The sequence below is a fragment of the Macaca fascicularis genome, chromosome 14 (assembly GCF_037993035.2).
Source record: "Macaca fascicularis isolate 582-1 chromosome 14, T2T-MFA8v1.1".
NCBI lineage: Eukaryota > Metazoa > Chordata > Mammalia > Primates > Cercopithecidae > Macaca > Macaca fascicularis.
The window spans coordinates 77966207-77991814 of record NC_088388.1 but is presented as its reverse complement, the minus strand read 5'-3'; the positions used below and the strand labels follow the sequence as shown (position 1 = coordinate 77991814).

Below are 25608 nucleotides of genomic sequence, written 5' to 3'. Positions count from 1 at the left end.
TCACCGGTATTGATGCTGAGTCTGGCTGCTTAAAAGGGTATGCAGGACAAGCCATATGGAAATCAATGCAGCCCAGGCTGTTTGTTGCAAATAAATTTGATTTTTCACTTAATGTAAGAGTCATTCTTCATAACATGTGAGTGGCTTCTCTTTGAGAGGGCCAGCCCAGCAGAGAACAGATAGAACTGTGGATGGGGACAGGGGGCGAGAACAGGACAGGAGAGAAGAGCGTAGATCAGAGAGCGGCCAGGGAGTGTGATGTGCAGGGAGAGCGGGAAGCAGACTGAGGAATTTAGGCTCTAATTTAGCCTTTTCTTTTTCTTAGGTGAGCAAAATAGGAGGGCAGATTGGAGTAGGGCACAGAGGAGTGGTATGCAAAATGGCTAACATCTGGTTGGCCCAGCCTCTAACCAATCAGAATGTCTGCCTGGCCACCGAGCAGAGCCCACAGGCTTCTATTATGCCTGGTCCGCTGACATTAACCCTTTGTTTAGTAACTGGATCATGAGGAGACTGCGGGTATTGGGAAAGGGCTGGAGCAGCCAGAGCAGAGGCTGAGAGGCACGGGGTGTGGAAGGAGGCACTGAGGTGGCTTGGCACAAGTTATTTACCAAGCTGTGTGGAAGTACTTCATGGCTGTAACCTGGCATCAAGGCTGTCCCAGCCTGAGCCAGCTGAGTGGGAGGCCTGAGGCACACCTCCACCCACCACCACAGCCTAGCGCAGCAGCTTGCATTTCAGCAGCACCCCAACTGGTCTCTCCTCCCCACTTTCTTGTCCCCTTATCTGTTGTCCAAAGTACTACCAGAGTGCGTGCGTGTGTGCGTGTGCGTGCGTGTGTGCACGTGTGCGTGTGTGTGTGTGTGCACGTGGGTGCATGTGCCCGCAGGTATGTACGTGTGTGTGGGGTTACCTAACTTTTACAGGGCACCTACTCTGCAGCAGGTGTGATAGGTGTTGGATCCAGATAACTAGCACACACTGGGGGAGCACAGGGTTATCTGTAAGAGTGAGACACACCATTATAATAGGATGGCATCTCTGCTGGCTCCCCTTCTACCTCTCTGGCAGTTCCTTCTTGCTTTTCTTTGTAGGCTTGTCCTATTCAGTCCTGGCCTTTAAAGCTTGGCCATCCACCTCTTCTGCCTTCTAACTCATCATTCTCCACATTCACTCTCATTGCAAACCTCTCCTCTGAGCTCCTCACCCCAATATCCCACCTTCTGCCCCTGCACTCCCAGAACAGTCTCTGTGGTCTCCACACTTTGAACTTGCACACTTAATCATGTGTTTGGTTGTGTCTCCCCTACCCGCCAGAGAGTTCTGTAAAGTTGGGCACTGTATCCTATTCACTGCTGTATCTCAGTACAGGCCCAGGGCCAGCGTGACTTGGTTTAAACGTGTTCTGCCTGATTATAAGTCCAGTTCTCCAGATCATCACTGTAAGTGGGATCTGACCCTTACTGCCTTTGTATACTCCCTCTTCCTTTTCCCTGCAACACATTCCTGGAAATACTAGAAATATGGGAGAAGCTGTTCCTGAATAGACATTGAATTCACATGCAGGAGTGACAGGGAGGTTAGTTTTCCATAAAGTCAGCATTCTATTTGTCACTCGAGTACTAATCCTAGGTGACCTTCTCTCACCCACGTCCTCCCCAGCCTCTGTCCTAGGCATTGCTAGGCCTGCCCGAGCCCTCAAGAGACCTGTCTCCGCCAGTTCCCCATCACAGACCCACTTGGAGTGAGGAAGCAGCAGCCAGAGCCTTTTTCCTGGTACAAGGCTGACTTTTCTCTGCCAGTCCCCATCGTCTTCACTCTCAAGCTTCAGGCTTTCTTGACCTGGCCAGAAAGGAACTTCTGGCCCCAAGGGAGCCATTTAGATCTCATTGACTGGGCTTCTGCCCTGCTCAGGACTTGCTGACCATCCTCCCTGGAAAAGGAGATCTGAAGCCCTCGGTTCATTTTCACAAGCATTTATTGAGCCGCTTCTGAGTACTGTATTTTGTTCTAGGAACAGAGATTTAAGAATAAGCATAAGCAAAACATGGTGCCTGCGCTTGCTGAGGTCACCTTCAGCAGAAGGTAGACCCTGAAACAACTCTACTGTGCAGTACGACCAGGCCCAAGGACTCCGGAAGGAGCCTGGAAAAAGTGACAATGAATTCTGCACAGGTGTTGGTATTGAGGTAGACTTCACAGAGCAGGCGCAATTTGAGTTGAGGCTTAAAGGAAATGGAGGGTTCAGGCTGGTGAAGAGGGGGCAGAAAAAGCCCTCCAGGCAGAGGCAATCACTTGAGCAAAGGCGTGGGCATAGAATGCCACAGCAAGTTCAAAGAACGGCAGTGAGTCCTGGGGTGGGAAGGCCCGGCTTCAGGCAGAGGCAGAAGCAGACCTCTTCTCAGTGCCCTAACCAAGCTCACCTGTGTTTCCTCCCAGGTGCCAACTTCACCCTGCGGGAGCTGGGGCTGGGAGAAGTAACGTCCCCTCACGGGACCCTGTACCGGACAGACATTGGCCTCCCCCACTGCGGCTACTCCATGGGGGCCAGCTCTGATGCCGACATGGAGGCTGACACGGTGCTGTCCCCTGAGCACCCCGTGCGGCTGTGGGGCCGGAGCACACGGTCAGGGCGCAGCTCCTGCCTGTCCAGCCGGGCCAACTCCAACCTCACGCTCACCGACACCGAGCACGAAAACACTGAGACTGGTAAGTGGCTGGTTTGGTCTGTGCGGGGTGCCTGGGTGGTGGAGCTGGGGTTTTATTTACAATATTGATTTCCTGCTCCATTGCCTGGGGCTCTGGTGAAGTTGGTGAAAAATTGCTTTACTCTCAGGGATCAAAAGTCAGAGTCTCTTGCAGAGTCATGTGAAATGCCCACCCATGAGTGACATGCCAGAGACTGGGTCGCTGCTCTTTCCTTCCAGATTAGGGAGGCGCATAAAGCTCTGGGTCATTGCTTATAAGGTGCCTGTGTGCAGGGGAGAAGAAAGGGCATGGGGCAGTGGTAACAGATTCCCCATAGTTTGTCCTCTACCAAATCAGCAAGGCCTGGTCCTGCCTGAATCCTGCGCGTTCCATCTCTAGCTCCAGGTGCTCAGCAGTCCTGGGCAACCTCCAGGAACGCTGTCCCACATCAGCATCTTATGTTGTTCAGAGGATGACTTCCAAACAAAAAGTGTCATTTGGGGATAACTTAAAACTTGAGGTTTAGGGGAGATGTTGTCAAAGGGTACAGAGTTTCAGTTAGGAGAAATAAGTTTTTGAAATCTATTGCACAGCATGGTGACTATAGTTAATAATAATGCATTATATATTTCAGAGTTGCTAAAAGAGTAGATTTTTAAATATTCTCACCACAAAAAAATAAGTATGTGAGATGAGGAATATGTTAATTAACTTTAGTTAATCGTTCCACAATATATTTATGTATCAAAATATCATATTGTGCCCTATAAATATATATAATTATTATCTGTCTATTAAAAATAAAAAGAAAGTGAAAAGACAAAAAAAAAAACTTTAACAATTAAAACTTGAGGCTTTGCTGCAGCTTCCCCCGATCCCAGGAAGTGCCAGCTGCACACTCCTTATTCCACTCTCCTCCCTGAGGCTCCTTCCCAAGGCCTGAGAGAGGCTGTGGGAGGAAAAGATGGCACCTGGTTCACACGCCTCCTTTTCGTGGTGGAGGAAAGGGGGCCCAGTTTCAGTGTTTTCCTCTTTCTCCCTTGGGACCTTGCTGGCAGAATTCTGAGGGGCTCTGAGTCTAACGTGGTCCTGCGTGGAGACTAGCTCCCGGGGGGAATCTCCCCTTCTGTGTATTTCATGCCTTACCAGCCCCTGAGCAGCTTTGCTGAGCCAGGTCAGCACCAAGGTGGGTCCTGCTGAGGCCTGGCTGCAAAGGAAAGAGTGGCAGAGCCCAGGAACAGCCCCAGCACCTGGAGGGCTGTTTCTGGGAAACCCAGTGAGGAGGAGGTCCGCTGGTGCTTCCATACCAGAGCTGGCAAAGGGGTAGGGGAGGGCAGTCTGAATTATTAATAGAATAGGAAGCACCTAGCGCAGTGCCCCCTGCTGGCTTCTAGCTTCAAATGTAGATCCTCGTGATTCCTGCCCTGGATTCCCCTGGATCAGGGCGGGAACAGGTCAGAGATGAGGCTTAGAGGGGTTAGTCTCTGAAGAGGAGGCTCCAGCTGAGTGGTGTAAAACCAAGATGGATCCCCAGATTGGGGATGGGCAGGAGACCATGCACGGTCAGGGTCAGGTGGGGAAGTGTATCCCCTTAGGGTCCAGAGTCCCATGCAGCAGAGTTCCAAAGGTGCATCCTGCCACCCCTCCCAGAGGACTCACGTGTTCGCCTAGGGAGCCTGCATACTTGTCTACGTGGGAGGGTGGCAATGGCTTGGGTACTGGGTACTGGCTTGGCAGTGTCACTCTCCCTTGGTCCCCAGTCAGCCCTGTGAAGGGGCTAATGACCTCAGTACCAGAGGAGTTTCCCTCTCTCTGGTGGGAAAGCACCCACACTCCCTCACCCACCTTCCCAAGGCCATACCCAGCCAGCAGCCCTGCCTCTCCCCACCCCCACCACACACTGAACTTGAACATTAAATTGAAGGGCAGTGCAGGGCCTGGCACAAAGAGAATAGGGTATGTGCCACCACACCCCAGCAGGAAGGGAGCCTCAGTTCTGGTACTGGTCTAGGGTGTGGCATTGGGTAAATTGTATCCTTTCTTGGGACTCAGTTTCCTCATCTATAAAATAAATAGTTTAAATGAAATTAGCATTCCTTGATCTGAGAATGTTAGTTCTTAGATGGGGTAGGGGGCTGTTCTGTGGTCAAATAATGTAGGAGACACTGAATCAAACAAACTTAAACCAGTTTCTTTACTCCAGGACTTCTTAGAGTTTTTCAGATGTTAATGTGCATGCTAATGGATAAATTACCAAGGGGGGATGTATGCAGCATTCCCCAAATCGATTTGACCACAGAACTCTTTTATTCTCAGAGCATCTGGTGGGACCAGTATTCTAATAAACAATTTTTGGGTCTAGCTGAGCTAAATGACCTGTAGGCCCTTCTAGATGCAGAATTCTTGGATTCTAAGTGCATGCACAAGATGAAGGTAATGCGAGAGGAAAATGATAATAATAACAGCATTAATACTTAATAGTTGTGTGGTTGGGCGTGGTGGTTCAAGCCTGTAATCCCAGCACTTTCAGAGGCTGGGGTGGATGGATCGCTTGAGGCGTGTGTCATGGTGATGCACACCTGTAATCCCAGCTACTCAGGAGGTTAAGGCAGGAGAATCACTGGAACCCCAGAGGCAGAGGTTGCCGTGAGCCAAGATTGCACCACTGCACTCCAGCCTGGGCAACAGAGCTAGACTCTGTCTAAAAAAAAAAAAAAAAAAAAAAAAGTTGCTGCCAATTACCTGAACCTAAGCACAGTGCTAACTGCTTTAGCTGTATTATCTCATTTACTCCCCCTACAACCCTTTGAAGAAGGTTTCATTATCCCCATTGTTGCACACAGTAAGGAAACCGCAGCCCAGAGAAGTTAAGAAACCTGCATAGGACACACAACTAGCAAAATGAGATTGGAACTCAAGCCTATATGACTCTAAAATCTACTCTTATAGCCCTAGTTATAGTGAATTCCCTCTGTAGCAAGACACTTGGGTTATTTTTTCTTTTGAAGCCTTCTTGGCATGGTGACAAATGATCATTTTCCATAAAGTCATGACAGAAAGAGGTGCACACTGCCCACATTATTGTATATTCCCTGAGAGCTGAATTACAGCTGAATTAAGCCTCTGTTGGGTGATAATGACATATTCACTAAGCCTGAAGAGTTTCAGCCTTTGATAATGGGACGGAGGAATGGCTGCCTGCTCCCCTGGCCATGTCGTCATCTCTTTATGATCATACATTTCTACACTGGCCACAGAACTCAAAGCCTCACTGTACTCAGGGTAGACGGGTGGGCAGAGGAGGTAGGCAGATGAATCTAATGAAGGGCTTCTGTTTCCCACATCCCTTCCAAGCCTGGACTCCCTGAACCTAGATTCCCCCTAGGTGCCCAAAGGCTGTCTACTTGCTCCGGGTTGGGAAGTTATGTTAACAGCTTTGTTATGCAGTACTCAGATCTAAATAATGACAGCAATCATGGGAATGACTCCCTTTTATTCACTGATTAGGTTCACGTTCCTCTTACACTATTATCTCCCCAACTTATAGCTGAGGAAACTGAGGCACAGAGAGATTAAAGGCTGTGCACAGGGCCACATATCTAGTTGAGCTGGAGCCAGGCTCTACTACAAAAGTCTTGGTTCCTTTCACCCTCTCTCTCCCTTTTCTTTTACCTTCCCCCTCTCCCATCTTTCTGTAGTTCCGCCTGACCTCATCAAACCCCTGGCCCCAGCCAGTGCTCTCCTTTTCTTGTGATGGGAACTCAGATCTCACCATCAGAACAGGGCTCAGTTCCACTGGACCTGTCAGTCAACACATCACAGTGTGGTCACTTCTCAGGGTTAGAGCAAAGCCAGCAACCTCATGCTATGTGCTTACCACTGCACGTGAGCAATTGCCTTAATCCCCCTGGCAACTCAGTGGCATTCCCATTTGCCGAATGGGAAACCTGAGGCTCCAAACCGAGACACAACAGCCAGCAAGTCACCAAGTTGGCAGAGCTTAGATTTGAAGTCTGGTCTCTTTGATGGCCTGAGCCATCTCTATAGTCTGAGCCCTTTGCCTGCCTCCATTTGAGTCTGCAGGCGTCCTCAGCTATCAATTGAGGCCACCAAAAATGTGCAACCAAGTTCTCAGAGATCCTTACCAGATAAATGTGAAATGTGAAGCATAACCCCAGCAACCTCCAGCCACAAGAACATTTACTCTGCCTCTACACCAGGCCTTGCATTAGTCAATAGTAATTGTCAACAGTATTGATAGCGGTGGAGGCTTTTGCTGAGGTCACAGTGATGCTGCATGCAGCTGCCATCAATAATAACTTTTATGGGGTCCATTAAAGACAATTTCTGCCCCTGAAGGTTAATGTCAGCAGCTTTTATGTCACTGCTTAATATCTAAAATAAATACAGAATTGACTGGGTAATGTAAACACAAATCTTCCTACTCGGGGCCTTCAAGCAGAGCCAGCCCTCAGGCCTCTCCTCTCCTGCTGTGAGGGGCCAACAGGCTTGGGGGGCAGTGAGAAGCTGGCATGTCAGGAACACAGTGGGTATGCAATAGATGTGTTTTAGAAAGCAGAGGTTGCAATTCAAGCTTCACTCCCAAGCACTGGGTCAAGCTGACGCTGTCTTTTGTGAATTCATTCTGTAATTCGTCCCACAGCTATGCTGAGCTTCAGTGTGCAGCATTATTCAAGGATGTGGACTCTAGATGACCAGTGAGGGAGGCAGGGCTACGAGCACCTTGCAGCTCTTTAACAGAGGTGCAGCAGGCAGTGTTGCAGAGTGGAGAAAGAATGCTAGTTTCAGAATCCAATGAGGAGACCTGGCCTCAAGTCCTGGTTGTACCAGTCCCAGCTCTGAGATCTTGGGCAAGTCATTTCACCTCTTGGAGCCACAGTTTTGTCATTTTAAAAAGAGTATGTCAGTGGTTACCAGCAAGTAAGAAGAGATGTTGGGGAGTTACTGTTTAATGGGTACACATTTTCAGTTTGGGATAATGAAAAAGTTCAGAGATACATAAAAGTAATGGATGCACAACCGTGTGACTACACTAATGCCACTGAACTCTAGTCCTTAAAATGATTAAAAAGATCAACTGTTATGTATTTTTCACATAATACAAAAAATGCAAACACAGCATGCCATCTTCCTTCCTTGAAGTGTTTCTGTGAGTCTGTACTACAGCATTTGTGAAGCGTCTGGTCTGTGTTGGGCCTTAATTCACGGGAGTTGTTAATATTAATTTTTTAAAGAGCTGGATGATGACAATAAAGGAGCAGTTCATTTTGCCCTGAGGGTGCAAAGGCTCATTCCTTCATTCCACTCATGTTATGCATGGGGCTTGAAAGCCTAGTAGGATTTCACTGAGTCTAAGGGATCTGAGAGAAGCATTCCCAATAGAGACAACTGCATGAGCCAAGGCTTGGAGGCATGCAGAAGCGTGGTGGGTCTGGGGAACAGTAAGAATGTACTCGTGATTTAATCCCAGAGGCAAATTAAGAAATCTACTTTGAAAGGAAACAATGAAGCAGAATCACAGTTACCCCTGCCCCAAATTATCAAGCAGCCTGGTGTCAAAAGGGAAATTATTGGTTAACCTAATTAGGCAGCCAAATTGCTCATTCAGAGTCAGTAGATTAGGTGAGCATCTCCAAAGTACAGTGAGAAAGGAACTCATTACCAATTAACTCCATTTATCCTCTGCTCTCCTTGGCCCCATACCCATGAGACTTGGTTTTAAAAATATATAAGAATATCTATCGTTAAGTTCCAGAGTGGTCAAAGTACTGCAGCAACCCAACCCATTGTACAATGGGACACCATCTTCTAGGATGGGAAGTTAGATCCCATCCACTAGGGTAGGAATTGGGCCCCACATTTGATTACTCTTCTGCTTTGGGAGCCAGTGCACAGCCCTCTCAGGAATGCAGAGGGGCTCCATGCTTTCAGGGAATTAGAGTGTCCTACCAGACAGAGCTATCCACGTAAACCTTGTGCGTGCTGGAAGCCCCCAGGCTCCCAAGAGGATTGAGGAGAGCCTGGTAGAGGCAGAGCCTCTGAGCCTCTCAGAATCTGTGAGCTAGAAAGAACCTTGGAGACAACAAGCCCACCAACTCTTAACCTTCCCTCATTTTCTAACCAAGGACACAGAGATTTAGAGCAGTTAGGTATCTCACTGAAGGGTGCACAGCTAGTAAATGTCAGAGCCAGGGTGTGAATCCTGATCCATCCCACTACAGTGTCCATTATCCTTCTTTTCTTTTTCTTTTTTTTCTTTTTTTTTTTTTTTTTTTTTTTTTTTTTTTGAGACGGAGTCTTGCTCTGTTGCCCAGGCTGGAGTGCAGCGGTGCAATCTCGGCTCACTACAAGCTCTGCCTCCTGGGTTCACACCATTCTCCTGCCTCAACCTCCCAAGTAGCTGGGACTACAGGCACCTGCCACCATGCCTGGCTAGTTTTTTTGTATTTTTAGTAGAGACGGGGTTTCACTGTGTTAGCCAGGATAGTCTTGATCTCCTGATCTCGTGATCCATCCGCCTCAGCCTCCCAAAGTGCTGGGATTACAGGTGTAAGCCACCGCACCCGGCCCATTATCCTTCTCGACCACCATGTTCTACAGTCTTTTTTTTTTTATAGAGACATGTTTATGTTAGCTCAACCCAAAAAATATATGAGGTCTAGGAGATGATTCTAGCTATATCCAGAATATAAACTTCTTTGTCAATATTAGAAACTTCCAGAAAAGAAAGGGAACCCATAAACTATTAGAAGTAATCAGGACCCAGAGATCATACTGGGCTACTCTGAAATTATGACATGCTAGAGAAATGACATTTGAAGTACATGTTTTAGAGGGTTAAGAGAAATATCCCATCAGAGGGTATCTGAGAGAGCTTTATGGAAGCAGTGCTGGTCCCTAGGTTTTGAGGGCTGGAAAGGACTGTAACAGGCAAAGAGGGTTAAGAGGGGGCATTCTTTGTGGGAAAAACTTGGGGGTAAACCAGTAGAAGGTGTGTCACATGAGGCTAGAACATAAGCGAATGCACCTGGGAATACTGGGGCAGAGTGTACTGGGAGGTAAGGTTTGCAAGTTAGTTGGATTGTCTGTCGTTCCACAACTATTTGTTGAGTACCTACTATGTACCAGGCACTGTTTTAGATACTGGGGTTCCAGCAATGATCAAAGCAGACAAAACTGCCCCCTCTCATGGAGATTACATTCTAGTGGGAAAATTGATGATGAACAAGGTAAAAAATAAATAACATAGAATGTTTCTCTATAACAGTTGTTACAGAAAGGGGGACAGTGAGTCCCAGGGTGTGTCTGGGCAGTGGGGAAGGGAGGTGCAGTTGTAAAACGGTGGCCAGAGAAAGCTTCACAGAGAAGGTGACATTTGAACAAAGCCTTGCGATAGGTGAGAAAGCAGGCTGTGAAGATATCTGGAAGAAAAGCAATCTTGGCAGAGGGAAGGCAGGTGCTAAGGCCTTGAGGCAGAAGCTTGTGTGTGGCTAGTTTGAAAAGCAGCAAGGAAGCCAGAGTGGCTAGATGGTAGAGGAGGCCAAAGAGGGGAGGGGATAGGGGTGTGTGCAGGCCAGTGCCGGGGAGCCACGGAGGGTTCTTAATGGAGAAGTGATGAGGTCTGACTAATACTTGAACAGGATCATTCTAGAAGCTGTGTTGAGAGTAGACTCACAGGCAAAGGCTGAAGTAGGCAGAAGTAGGCAGCTATTGCAGTCATGCAGGAGAGAAACAACAGGTGCTCAGGTCAGAGTGAGCCATAGGTGAGGAATGGGCAAGGGATGTAGTTCACTGAGGTGCGGCAGTGAGGGTAGTACCTGTACCTGTGGAAGTGGATAGAACTTTCTCTTCCCTGCTGCTCCCCACCATCTTGTTAGCATTGAGGATGACTTCAGTACTTTTATATTCTGTGACCAAAATGACTTGCCAGTACTGTAAGGAAGAGGGGCTCGCCGCTGATCCCTCTCCCAGCCTCACTGCTACCTTGGCCCAGTTCAGGGTCCTTTAGCCATGGCCTGTCCCATGCCACACCCAGTGCTTTCTTGTTCTCAGTCCACGGCTTTGGTGATGAGCCACATCCCTTGCCCACTCCTCCCACCACGCTCCATCCTGCTGCCGATCATCTTGGTTTCTGACCTTGCTGCCTGACTCCCTCACCCAGCCTTGCCTTATCTTCCACATAAGACTCTTGGGAACCATCATTTTTTCATACAATCTCAGCTTCCCTTTAAGCCATAATTTTGGTCCTACCTTCTGCTTGGTTGCCTCAAGCTGCCTTAGTGAAGTTTGACCTGGGGCCTCCTCTGCATAGCACCACATTGGCTGGAATTGCCTGTGATCTGGGAGCCAACACCTGACGGCTACTAGCTTTGTTGTTCTTAGGAGTCCCTTTAAGAAGTCCTGGCCCAGATTAACTGCACCCTATAACCACTTCCCACTGGCAAGCTCTGTGACTCTCCCTGGTGGCAGCACATACTAACACAACAGCACCTTGCTTCTGAAAGGGAAAGGGAGGAAAATGAAGGCTCAGAGCCATGCTAAATTAAGACAGATTGCATTCCTGAAACTCAGTTGAGACCCGCTGAGTGTGCAGAGAGGTGCAGCAAATGAGAGTTTTGTTTTTAATTTGAGACAACACAACTTTCAATTCCAGTGGAGGCAATGATGTGCATGATGACAAACTTCCTGACGAAAGATATTTCAGAAACATTTTTCCCTGTCAGTAAGCTCTGCTTTGTCCAAGGAGAGTGGTTTCTGAGGCTGCTTGAACTTCATCTGACCCAGGATGACTTCAGGGAAGAAAGAGAATAACCAACATTGGGAAAGAAGCTTCCGGCCTATGGGAGCCTTGTTCCAGTGCCAGATGTGTGGAGTCTAGAGATGAATTTGGTTTCAATTTTAGGCTTTGTCACCAGTCCTAGTGTGACTTTGACCTAGTCACTTCTCTCTGAGCATTATTGTAGTTTCCCCATCAGCCAAAAAAGGTCAGTGGAATCTCAGACAGTGAAATAACTTGGAAGGAGGATAGGCTTTGGAGTCAAACTTGGAATCCCAATTCAGCTACTTAGGAATTGGGCGATTTTGTGCAAATTACTAAATCTCACTGAGATGAAGAAATGGAGAAACTCAGTTTCTTCATCTGCAACCTGGGAATGAATGAATGTCTACCTCCTAAGGTTGTAATAAGGGTGGAAGGTGATCATGCATGTGAAAGAGCAGGACAGTGTTTTCGAAACTCTGGGTCAACCAGTCACGAAATAAATGTTATAGCTCAGCACCATTTACAATAATATTAAATAGGCTGGGCTCTGTGGCTCACACCTGTAATCCCAGCACTTTGGGAGGCCGAGATGGGCAGATCACTTGTGGTCAGGAGTTCAAGACCAGCCTGGCCAGCATGGTAAAACCCCGACTGTACTAAAAATAAAATACAAAAATTAGCTGGGTGTGGTGGTACATGCCTGTAGTCCCAGCTACTCAGGAAGCTGAGGTGGGAGTATCACTTGAACCTCGGAGGCAGAAGTTGCTGTGAGCCAAGATCATGCCACTGCACCCCAGCCTAGACAACAGAGTAAGACTGCATCTCAAAATAAATAAATTAATAATAATAATAATATAATAAATAGAATAGAGAGAAGCAGAATAAAGTGTAGGGCATATAGTAAGATAAGAATTATTTTATAAAATTTTTATTCCAGTTCCACTTTGGTTTTTTTGTTTGTTTGTTTGTTTGTTTGTTTTGAGATGGAGTTTCGCTCTTATTTTCTGGGCTGGACCGCAGTGGTGTGATCTTGGCTCACTGCAACCTCTGCATCCTGGGTTCAAGCAGTCCTCCTGTCTCAGCCTCCCAAGTAGCTGGGATTACAGGTGTCTGCCACCACACCTGGCTAATTTTTTGTTTAATAGAGACAAGATTTCACCAGATTGGCCAGGCTGGTCTCAAACTCCTGACCTCAGATGATCCACCCACCTCGGCCTCACAGGCGTGAGCCACTGTGCCCGGCCAGTCAGTTATACACACAATACATGTACTCGACTGTCATGTAAAATATATTTATTATTATAGATTTTAGAAAAACAAGCATAAAAGATGGTAACGGGGGACCAAGCACCCTGACTCATGCCTGTAATCTCAGCACGTTGGAGGCCAAGGTAGGAGGATAACTCGGACTAAAAATAACAACAACAAAAAGTAGCCAAGGATGATTGTGTGCATCTGAAGTCCCAGATACTCAGAAGACTGAGATAGGGGCCTGGGTGATCGAGGCTACAGTGAGCTATGATTGCACCACTGAACTCTAGCCTGGGCAACAGAACAAGACCCTGTCTCAAAAAAAAAAAAAAAAAAGAAAAGAAAAGAAAAAAAAGATGGTCCTGGAATATGGCTGGACCTTGTGAATGTTAATTCCCTTCCTTCAAGGACCCCTTAGCTCAAAAATACCATGATTTGTGATGCAATAGTCTTGGTCAAAAACTGTTGGCCTAGTATTTCTAGGGTCACCTTTCTGAGAATGACTAAATATCTGGGCGGGGGCTCATGATTCAGCTGAAAGAAGATTGACTCCGGGATCAGAGACTTAATCAAGGTCACACAGCTTGTACAATGATAAAGCTGGAATCCCTAATTTGTAGAACCTGTACATCTCTCCTCTCCCCTCTCCCTCTTATGTAAATGGTCATTGGGATGATTAATAAGTCGTAGAGTAGCTTTGGGCTGTGAGGACAGCAGGAAAAGCATCCCCAAACAGGGAGAGCTGACTTAGGAAGATACAGGGGCTGGATGAGGCATAAGCTGGGTTCATGGACCCACCTGGATCTCTCCACTGAGCACAAAGGCAACTGGAGAGGAATCCAGAGCAGATAACAATGGGCACAACATGAAACTAGCATGTCAAGAGAAATCTGGGCTTCTGCCAACCCATAGATCCTTACCACAACTTTAATTTCACACTAATCAACCCAGGCAGATGGACAGAGCACCATATAGTAATGGGTTGCTTTCCTTTGACTTCAGTCTGGAAGGGAGCATAGGGAGCAAAGGATGAAGAGGGGCTCCAGGTGTTCATATGGGTTTGATACATGAAGCCCAGGAGGCAGCAATTACCCATACCCCACAAAATACCTCTTTCAGGAAGAGCCCTTAGAGATGACCAGACCTTCCCGAAACTCTCTCCAAAGTGACAAGCCCGGCTTCCTCTGATGGTGGGAAGCAGCAGTAATGAGGCAAAGGGGCATTGGACTAGCAGTCAGAGAGCGTGGGTCTGTCTCCTGGCTGGTGGGGACTGTTTAGGAAATAGCAAAGATATATTATGTCTGAAGCCTGTGAGATTAAGAAAAGATGAGGACAGAGAGGAGAGCTGGGCTCTGTCATGGCAGGGGATGGTTCTGAATTGCTGGCTCAAGGGTTCAGCCTTTGTCCTGAAGGTGACAGGTACCGCAGGGAAATTTTAAGCAGGGAGAAGTTAAAGGTGACAGATGCCTTCTCTGATTCAGGTAAGAACAAACATGACATCTGGAGTGATCTTGTTCTTGAGAAGACTACAATTACCTTTAGCTTTGAATTACTAACAGCTTAAATAAATAAAGCTGCAGGTCTGGCTGGAACCTACATTCATAATGCATTTGCCCTGGATAACTAACTAACCATGACCTTGTCAAGAACCTCAAGTCCCGCCTCTGCCAAATTTTGACTTTAAGGATCCTTTAGAGGGTGCCCAACTGGTTATCAGATTTTGTTTATAAAGAGTTTGTTTGCGTATATAATTACTATCTTCTTGTCTTAATAAACCTGATTTAGTCTGGGTTTCCTAGAAAGCAGAGCTGAGGCAAAGATTAAAAGCTGATGCTTTATTTAGGAGAAGTAAACTCAGGAACACGAAACAAAGAAAGATGAGAAGCAGAGAGAGGTGATGGGTTACCATGCTGGCCAGTGCCTCCCAACAAGCTGCAAGGAGACATACCTGGTCTCTAAGCAGGAGTGCTTCCTGAGAAGGCTCTCAGGCAGGCTGTACTTAGCAGTCATGTCTCCAGAGTAGTCTGTGGGAGGAAGGCAAGACAAGCAGTTAATGGGTGCTAGGCAGCAGAATTCAATGGACCGACTGGCCACAGTGGCAGCTGAAGTGCTGCCATTGGCTGAGGCGCCAGCAGATGGCGGCCCCAGGGGACTCTGAAAGGGTGTATAAGCTGTGATGGATGCTGCTGTTAACTGCTTATTCCTCCCTCCCTCCCCCCCTCTTTCCCTCCCTCCCTCCCTCGCCACATCCCCCCTGCTCCTTTCTCTATTTCTTTTTACTCATAAACTCTACCTGTCAATAATTACAGGAGCAATGCTCACTATTATACAGTTACAGTGAACCAGATAGTGTGCATGTATTATTCACTTCATTACCATAATCAGCCTATAAAACAAAGGTTGTTCCCCATTTAAAAGTGGGCAAAGGACATGAACAGACACTTCTCAAAAGAAGACATACATGTGGCCAACAAACATATGAAAGAAAGCTCACCGTCACTGATCATCAGAGAAATGCAAATCAAAACCACAATGAGATATCATCTCTCACCAGTCAGAGTGGCTATTACTAAGAAGTCAAAAAACAACAGATGCTGGCAAGTTTACAGAGAAAAAGGAATGCTTTTACACTGTTGGTGGGAGTGTAAATTAGTTGAACCATTTTGGAAGACAGTGTGGCAATTCCTCAAAGACCTAGAGGCAGAAATACCATTTGACCCAGCAATCTAATTACTGGGTATATACCCAAAGGAATATAAATCATTCTATTATAGAGATACATGCACACGTATGTTCATTGCAGCACTATTTACAATAGCAAAAACATGGAACAACCTAAGTGTCCATCAATGTTAGACTGGAAAAAGAAAATGTGGTACGTATACACCATGGAATATTATGCAGCCATAAAAAGGAATGAGATCATGTCCTTTGTGGGGACATGGATGGAGCCGGAAGCAGTTATTCTCAGCAAACTGCAGAAACGGAAAATCAGACACTGCATGTTCTCACTTATAAGTGGGAGCTGAATGATGAGAACACATGGACACTTTGCGGGGAAGAACACATACTGGGGTCTGTCGGAGGTTGGTGCAATGGGGAGGGAGAGCATCAGGAAGAATAGCTAACCATGACACACGTTTATTTATGTAACCAACCTGCACATCTGGCACATGTACCCCTGAACTTGAAAGCTGAAGAAGAAAAATAGGGGTTGTTATTCCCATTTTAGAGCTGATGAAATTGAGGCCTCAAAAGCATAAGGAACTTGCCAGCTAGCCAGTCACAAAGCTGATAGCTAACCCAGGGCTATGCAAATCCAGAGCTCTTACCCCTAATCATATTACCTGATGGAGACAGGAATATAGAACTACTTGAGTGAATGACTGCCAGTTCTTTTTCAGGTTAAAAAGGTGTCAGTGTATCAGACTAGCCACTGCAAACACACACTTGGTGACTCCAACTTATAAGCACATACTCTGGAGCCAGGCTGCCTGGATTGGAATCCTAGCACTTCCACTTATTAGCTATGTTACCTTGTGTTAAACAAGGCAGGTCTCTTCATCTCTCCATGCCTCGGTCTTCTCACCTGTAAAATGGGGTATCTCTCTCACAGTGTGGTTGTAAGGATTAAATGAGGTAAGAAAGCTAAAGCACTTAGCATCGTGTCTGGCACACAGGAAGTATTATATAAGTGTATGCTGTTGTTAAATGCATTGCACTTCATGATTTACAAAGTGTTTTCATATCTTGTTTAACATTTGTGACAAGCTTTGAGGTAGATATCGCCCTCATTCTTGTTTGGAAGTGCTCTTGAGATCATGCAGCTGGCACATGGCGGAGATGGGATTCAACCCCAGGTCTGTCTGACTCCACACCCATGCACAGCTGTTCATAACTCTCTCTGGCAGCTGGTCAGCCTGGCTCTAACTGCCAGAGACGATTCCCTAGGTACCAGGACCAAGTGTGAAAAGGCTCCAGTCAGCCTGATTTTCTTCAGGCCGCTTTCTCCCAGTTTGCTCTGTGAGAAGGATCCTTCTTCTGGAAGAAACTCTCCTTCAAATAAATAGCCAAACCCTTTCCGTCCCAAACACTGAAGAGGGATTTTCTTTCTGCCATCGCTCACAGCCTGGCTCCTAAATGAGTTTGCTGTACTTAGTTTGTGTAGTACCTTAACTACAAAACAAATTGCTTTCCTGAATGTGCCTCCAAAAAGGAAATAAGTGTATGGAACAAACCAGGTTCAAAGCATGGTATAAACAAAGGGAAATTGTTTGCAGTTCCAGCTCCTTGTAAAGATGCAAGAGGGAGGAGAGAAGAGCCCTCATGGGTGTGAAGTGGGCTGTGAAAGTACAGAAGAAGGTGCTTCAAATAGGAACCAAATGGGCTAAGTCAGAAGTTAGACAGCAATTAGAAGTGAGGCGCCTCCAGGCATCTCTCACTCTGCATGCAGCCTCACCTGGTAGCAAAAAGAGGGAAACCATTTAAGCCCAAAGGATTTACCCTTCTCTCTACCTGCATCCACAGGCTTCAATAATTTATAACCTCAACACTAGAGCTAGTGCTAAAAGATGGATTTTATTTTGAAAAAAGATTGTGTCATTTTTTCCCCAGCCAGATTTCAAAAGCTCTTCAAGAGTCTGCTCTGGCAACCTGGCCATTATTATTCACATTTAGGGAGTGCATAATAGCTCACAATGCCCTTTAACACCTGACATTTCATAAATCATGACATCATCTCCGCGGTCCGGGGCACCTGAGCCCATGCCCTGGCTCTAAATCCTGACAGACAGTGGCCCTTTGGCCTTGGAGCCTGGGTTCAGATGTGTCCAAGGTTCCTCAAGTCGCTAAAAGCACTGCAGGACACAGCATAGAGTGGGACTCACAATTAATATTTGTTACAGCAAAGGGGAAAGAAAAGCACATCAGCAAAGGGAAAAGGTGCATGGGACAAAGATCAAAGGAAGCCGGGCCAAAGCTTCCGAGAGTTTTTCTCTCAGCAGAGTCATGCAGGAAGTGCTCTGTTCCTGCAGCCAGGAGCTGTGATGACACCTACAAAGTGCTATTTACCATGGAAGCTCAAGAGAGACTCAGGGCCCTAAGTGTTAAGCAGGGGCTAGTCACATAGGTGCCCTCTGCCTAGCATGTACCAAATTCCAGACTCCCAGAAGGAAATAAGGTGTTTAACATAAACTCATTATTGGTACAATCTAGGCACAATACAATCTAGGCACAGATAGCCCCTCCTATCATTTAGGACCTAGGCAACTGTTTACCAGCCAGGTTCTCAGGCACCAGCCCAAGGCCAGCCTTGCAAGCAGAGCTTTCTAAGGACGCGGTCTCCGGCCTGCTATGTTAACTCCTTTCTGCCCCCTGCCTCTTGGACTGCCTTCCTATTTGATTCGTGAGTGGCCCCAACAGACCCCCTAGTATACACTTCTCAGGCCAGCCTTGTAGTTCTTTCTCTACTCATTGTCCTTCATGCAGTAACTCTTAGAGAGTGATTATAAACTTTATGAGAAATTCTGATAAAGCTCGCTGCTAGTACTGATCATGAAAGTAGAGAGAAAAATGAAATGATGCATCCTGAGTAGGCGGGGGAAAGCCTTGTCCAAACGACCCTCACAGTGGGCCAGTGCTACTTGGTCCATAGTTGTATTGATGAACTGGGGACTGGGGGAGGGAATTGTGCTGCCCGGTGACTATCTATGTGCTGCTCCCATTCAGCCATCTGTGCCAGGCAAGGTGCTAGTGCTGCCTGGCTGCAGGAAGGCTAAGTGGAGCTGCCATGTTCTCTACCCCAGGGGCTCATGGTGTACAGAAGACAGACACCTACCTACACATACATCAGTGCTGGGAACTCCTCTGGGTAACCAGCAGCCAGAGAATCAGCGGGAGAAATCCAGCTCTGCTTGGGCAACAGGATGAAACGATGCCTAAGGTCCCCTGAAGTTCTAAGCAGCGACCAAGGGAGATCTGGGATGGGACCACAGGCAAAAGAATGCTTACCAGAATGGCCTCTCACCCCCCGCCCATCCTGTAATGTGGTTTTCAGGAGTTCCAATGGCAAAAGAGGCAACTTAAAGGTTGTGGAGTCAGGATCCCTGTTTGATAGAGACAGTAGGCTAGGGAGAAGGCTTTATCTGGTAGATGGGACCAGAAAAGGCCCAGATGTGTTGCTACTCCAAATCAGTCTTCCTCCTAGGTCAGGGTAACACTGAAACCTCCGTTAGTACAATCCAGCCAAAGACTACCAGAAACTCACATATAGTCAGCTGAACAAAGACGTGATCACGAACTCTCTGCAGCACAGAAGCACCACCCGATGCAGAGCCATTAGGTTCTGGGTAGAGGGTGTTAGAAAGGATGTGCAGGATTGGGCCTTGTGTCACATGATTTGGGGGCGGGGTCCAGGATCAGGGCTTTGCTCTAGACTGGATACTGTCAGGGAATAGGCAATTTTCTGCCAGGATATCTTCATAAATCTTGTGTAGAAGGCAGGAAGAATGATGTGAAGTTAAAGTGGTCACTGGAAAAGAGGCGGCAGTCACTCATGTTAGGCAGGATGGGGAGTGTTTGGTCATTGTGTGGTTTGAGCAATGTTATTGTGTTTTTTGTCTGAGTTCAGACATGACTGTAGAGTGACCTTATTTTTGTCTTGATCCATTCTAGTCAGAGTTGCCTTGTCTGAGGTTGGTATGTGAAATTGTTGATATTCAGCAGGTGAATGTAACCGCCTCACTGTGAGAGCCAGGCCAGCTCCTGGCTGTCAGGGACTGGTTTTTGCTTTCTTATCCCAAACCAAGAGACAAATGAAAAGAAAAATTGTACCAGGTATGACAGGGCTTCAAGAGCTTTCAGTGACCTGTGGCCATGATAAATCTGTGTCTAGGAAAAATAATAATGAAAATAACTTAATAGGTGCTATCATATTAATTAAGTGCTATTCAATAATGATTTAATAATTATTATTTAGTACTTATTACAGGTCAGATATTACATAAGCCTATTTAAATATACCATCTCATTTCATTCTCCTCTTAAAATCTCTACAAAATTGGTATTTTCTTTTTTTGCAGTTACAGAAATAGGAGCTCAAACAAATTAAGTGCCAGTCCTCAGTCCACCTGCCTAATAAGGCTGAATTCAAATGCAGATATCTGCCTGACTCCAAACCTGCATTCTCCCACGACCCTAGGCCCCCTTGACACATGGGCACTGAAAGAGAAGGGCTGCCGAGCTGTTAGCTAGACTGGTCTCAGTCCAAGGAGCCTAAGAGCTCTGAGACAAATCCGAAGTGTGTTCACAGGCAGAGCACTTCCAGGACCACAGACTGTCACGGCCCACAGAAGCCGAGGCACTGGCAGGGAGTGGTGGTTCCCGGGAGCTGCTGTCATTGCACCAGCAAAGTGAGCATCCCCAGAGAGCACGAGTGAGCTTGATGTATTTTTTATTCCTGCACAGCTGGCTAATTAATATGAAAAAGAGCTGCCCACTATTGATTAGCTTTGTATATTCCACCACAACAGTGTCTTCATGAAACTCAATATCTAGAGCTCAAAAGCTGGGGTGAAACCTTTTAAGTAGAACTGATGGGTGACCTCGTCGTCCCTGTCAGAGGTCCAGCATTGTTTTGTGGAGGGAGGGAGAATTCAAAGTCCTTTTTAAGTCTGTCTCTTGGTCAGAGGTATTATTTTTCTTTGGTGGTCCACTTTACATTAGGTTGGTGCAAAGTAATTGCGGGTTTTGCCGTTACTTTTAATTAAGTATTATTTCAAGATAATACCGTGAAACCTTTTCACAGATCTGTGTCAATCTAGGCAAAGCCATGGTTTATCTATCTCTGTGTAATCAGGGCCTGGCACATAAAATTCCATAAATGTGTATAGATTAGAATGGGTTCTCATCGCATCTTGATGAATCATCAAGCCCATGTTTCTGAATACTAGACAGAGGCCCAGAAAGAAGAAACAAGAGAATAGAACTCATATTTACTGGGTGTTGTATTCATTTCCTAGGGCTGCCGTCACGAACTACCGCAAACCAAGTACCTTAAAACAACTGAAATTCGTTGTCTCATGGTTCTGGAGGGCGGAAGTCTGAAATAATGATATGGACAGGGCCATGCTCTCTCTGCACCCTGTAGGGGAATGCTTCCCTGCCTCTTCCTAGCTCCAGTGGCTTGCCGCCATCTCTGGCATTCCCTGGCTTGCAGCTGCATCGCTCCAGTCTCTGCCTGGATTGTCACATGGATTCATTCTCCCTGCATGGTGCTGTCTTCATGTGGCTGCTGTCTTATAAGAACACCAGTCATATTGGAGTAGATTCCCACCCTCCTCTGCTATGACCTCATCTTAACTAATTACATCCGCAACAACTCTCTTTCCAAATAAGGTCACATTTGGAAGTTCTGGGGGCCAGCACTTCAACATGTCATTTGTGTGGGGGGGAAGAGTTCATCCCATAACAGATGCCAGGCACACCCCATTAGGTGCCAGGCACTGTGACAGGCTCTGTTAACTCCCCACCCCTCGGAAGCCTGGGTCTTAAGTTTGCAGTTTTTTGGTGCCCCATGAACTGCAACAGAAGAAACTGTTTTGTTCTGAATGATGGAGCAGTTGCCACTCTCCATGCTGGGCCCCTGAGGCCTGGCTACAACTCCGTCCTATCTCCCTGGCTCACAGCATCTCACAGCTGACCAGGCTGGGCCAGGACACACCATCTTAGGCCCCTTCTAAGTGAGTCAGCCCCTTCACCAGAGACGTGATGCCACAGGGAAGATTCCTGCCTGAGACCGTGTGTGACCCTGTGGCCTTGCCTAGAACAGCAGGAGATGTGGCTGTGTGGGAATGCGTGTGTAAGAGCGACTGCAAGTACAAAGTGCAGATGCACTCGACAGCATATGAGTGTGAGTGTGTGACAATGTCAGTGCAATTACGTTAGCACAGGAACAAATGTGTGACTGTGTGGGGAACACGTGAGCAAGAGTGTGTGGGTTTGACTCCACATGAGGGTGTGTTTGTGCGTGTCTGCACTGGAGTGTAGGAGTGGGTGGGGATTTCTGCGAAATACCTGTTGTATTTTAGAATTAACCAGCAGGCAAAGGTGAAGTATTTCTTCCCACTAAGATGAGGAAGAAGGGCTTTGGGGGCTTTTTCTAATTTCAAAAAAAAAAAAAAAGAGGCATCATCCAGTTGGTGGTTGTTAATTAGGAACAGGTCCCAGAGAAGCTGCTTCCGCAGCAGCACCAATAAATCACTCATTAACTGTCTGTGGCTGCCTGCCTCCAAGCCGGGCTTCTCTGCAGCCTGAGCTCCTCTGCAGCCTGAGCTCCAGTAGCAGCCAGGCCAGGGCCCTTCACTGCAGACCTGTCAGTACGGGGTTGGGGTGCATGTCTCCTTGTCTCTCTCCTCCTAAAAGCATCCTCAAACCACACTAGGTAGGAGAGGAAAGGGCTGAGCCTCTAGTCGTCGACTCACGGACTTAAATCCCAATCTCACTGCACCAAGCCCCTTCCACTGACCCTGTCTCTCACCACTCTCCCTTAATTCAGCTTCCAACTCCACTGTGCTTCTTCACATTTCCGGATCACAACCTCCTTCATAGTGTTGCACATGCCCAGTGGAGCTGTGATCGTGCATCTACCTGTGCCTCCCACAGAGAGGAGCACGCAGTGGACACTCAGGAAATCAATTCTTGCCCGACCAGCCCCTGCCAACTTTCTCACCAATGCAGTATCCTCCAGCCATGTTTTAAAGTATTGATTTCAGCTAAAATCATCATAGACTTGGGGATGTGGAAAGAGAACAACTGCTTAATGGGTATGGAGGTTTCTCTGGGGAGTGACGAAGATGTTCTAGAACCAGGTAGTAAAGAGGGTTGCACAACATTGGGTGTACTAAATGCCTCTGAATTACATGCTTTTAAATAGTTAAAATGATGAGTTTTATGTATACTTTTCTATAATAAACATACTTTAAAAACACAACCCAAGGCCTTATTCACTTTATTCACTTCAGCATTCATTTACTGAGTACATCCATGGGATCAGGCCACAGGGCTACAAATGTGTTTGGGGTTAGCGGATGCAGACTAATATGCTGCTGAAGTGTGTTTTCCATTTTAACCCAAGTAGTCTGTGTAATCCTCAAATCACTGGGATGTTATATTCACCCCTACTTTATATATGGGAAAACTAAAAAATCATAAAAACAGGAGACTTACCCAAAGCCACACAGCTCTTAAGGAATGTAATAGGATATGAACCCATTCTGTGTTTAGTACGATGTGCTTCCTCCGTAATAGTTTCAGGCCCAGTACTCACAAGCTAACTTAAGCACAGCACAGCTAGAGGTTACAGAAATCATGTATTACTGACATGTTAGCAAAACAGACCTTGGGTAAGGACAGTTCCTCTGCGTCCTTTGGCTGAAGGCTCTACCATCTTCCCTACCCAGTCCTGCCGCCTCCTAGGTGCTCCACCCTGTTCCCTTCTCAGCACTGCTGCACAGGGATCCCTCTGACCTGATTAGCTAGATTCTTCCTGCTAGACGTTTTTATTAGTGCCCTGACCTTCTTGCCAAGCAGTAATTTCACGAACCTGTGACTTTGGAATGACATTCTTTATGTTTGTGTTTGTTTTTGAAAATATGTAGAATTCATCCAAAACTCACAGCCCTGCTTTTGTGCTTAACTGAAATGTGTTGAAAGATTTAAGGATAATTATTGAATATTTTCCCTGCATGTAAAAATATATTTGGTCTAATGAGGCCATTCTTTAATCTGATGGGGTTGGGAGAGCTGTTAGAATTAGCAGCCATTGGTTCAGGGAGCTCAGGAATCCCCATCCTTGGGACCAAGTCCAGATGTAACCCTGGAAGCATGAAGTTCAAAGTCAGTGGGATTATGGCTTGGTGCAAAATCAGCAAAATATGTCACCAGTGTCCCTTCTCTAGACAGTGAGCCATAAGCCAGGGTCTGCATGTAGTTTGGGTTGGCATCAGTACAGAGATACTTTAGAGAGCGGAATCAACAGGTTAAATCCTGCCTCTGAGGCCAAATGGAGATAAGAATACCACTGTGGGGGTAAGAGATATGGGGGTGGTTATTATAGGCTATTTTCTTTTGACTCTAGATCTCATGTTCATTTTTCTAGGCTTATTTGTTCATTCAGCCATTCATTCATTCATCAGATGTTTATAGAGAACCTGATATTTTCATGTTCTGTTTTAGTGATTATAGACAAAAGTAAAATTTCTGTATTAGAAAGCATAGGTTAACAGCCAAATTAACAACACATGAACACACGGGTAATTTATGGTGCAGTGACAAACAACCTTAATATATGAGTGGCCTAACAGAGTTTATTTCTCATGTTATGTACCCAACATGCTTTGGGGCTGGGGGAGACTTTGTTCCACACAGTCTCTCATGGACCCAGGGTAACAGAAGCTCCATCATCTTGTGGAGCTACCCACTCTGGAGCAAATACCCGTTTTGGCTGCTTCTCACAGCCCATAGGCCTGAATTACTCATATGGCCCCACTTAACTACAAAGGAGCAGGGAAATGTGTGCCTTCCATGTGCCAGAAGCAGAGGAGAACCAGATACAATGAGCACCCAAAGTCTCTACACAACATAGAATAAAAAGATCCGAGGTATGAACACAATAGAACGTTATCCTCTGAGGTGTTTCTATCTAGCAGAAGAGACAAGTGAACAGACCTAACTAACAGCTGAGGGAATCAAAAAATGTGTTGGAGAGGGGAAAGAGGAATTATGATGTGAGCTCTGAGAGGAGGGAGCCATTCACTGGAATATCCCAGGTTGGGGTGGGGTTGCTGGCAGTCCAGCCAGGATATGTCACGGCATGCTCATACGTGCATGTACTGTGTGACTGAGGGAGCTCAGTGCAGGTGACTTTTGTGGCAAGACGTGCTTGGGCACCACATGTAGTTGTTAGAACCTTATTCTGTAGGGAGGGAAAGCTACTGAAAAACTTTCTAGGAAAGGATATGATCCTACATATTTTAGGAAGATCACCCTGGTTCTACCTGACAGAGGAGAGATAGAGACAGACTGTGGCTCCCGGAATCTGAATAGTAATCATGCAGACAGATTGAAGAGGTACTTAGCAGGAAGAAATGATTAAAATTTGGTAACTAAATAGATGTGGGTTGGAGGAAAGGAAATGGACACAGGTTTGTGGCCTGGATTTTGACTGGGACATGTCTTAGTCCCTTCAGGCTGCTACAAAATATCCTAGACTGGGTAAATTACAAGCCACAGAAATTTATAGCTCACAGTTCTGGAGGCTGGGAAGTTCCAGATGAAGGCACCAACAGATTCAGTTTCTGGTGAGGACTTGCACTCTGCTTCACAGATGGTGCCTTCTGTGTCCTCGCATGGTAGGAGAGAACAAGCTCCCTTAAGCCTCTTTTATAAGGTCACTAATCCCATTCATAAGGGAAGAGCCCTCTTGGCCTAATCACCTCCCAAAGACCCCACCTCCTTCAGACTATAGCAGGGTAACTGTGTGGATGCAGCAAGGAAATGCTGGAGCATGACTGTAGAGAGAAGTAATAAGCTGAGTGCTAGACATTGTTGAGTCTGAAGTACCCGTGGAACCTCTAAAGCCAGGTGTCTATGAAGCACTTGGATATTGGGGCCTGAAAGCTTAGAAGAGAGTCTGCCTACCCTTCCCAAGTGTCTAAGAAATTAAAGGGGTAGGGGTAACCTCCAGGGATTCTAAGTTACACATCTCTTGGTACCAGGTCTATTGTGTATAAATCTGGGTGCTTTCAAAATGGAGTAATTTCCTGCTGATCACCTTCCTAAGGCCCAGACCCTCCGACTGAGGGAAGTCACTGCGCCCTGGGCTTCTATAG

At 46.5% G+C, this 25608-nt stretch overlaps 1 protein-coding gene across 18 annotated transcripts in view; it reads left to right on the top strand.

The window, feature by feature from the left end:
- The window catches only part of TENM4 (teneurin transmembrane protein 4), a 791957-nt gene that overhangs the window by 374096 nt on the left and 392253 nt on the right, over positions 1-25608 (top strand). For all 18 annotated transcript variants that reach the window (XM_065528783.1, XM_074014900.1, XM_065528781.1 and 15 more), the window contains one exon: positions 2440-2709. In XM_065528783.1, the coding sequence (XP_065384855.1) occupies positions 2440-2709 (270 nt within the window). The remainder of the gene's footprint in view (positions 1-2439; positions 2710-25608) is intronic.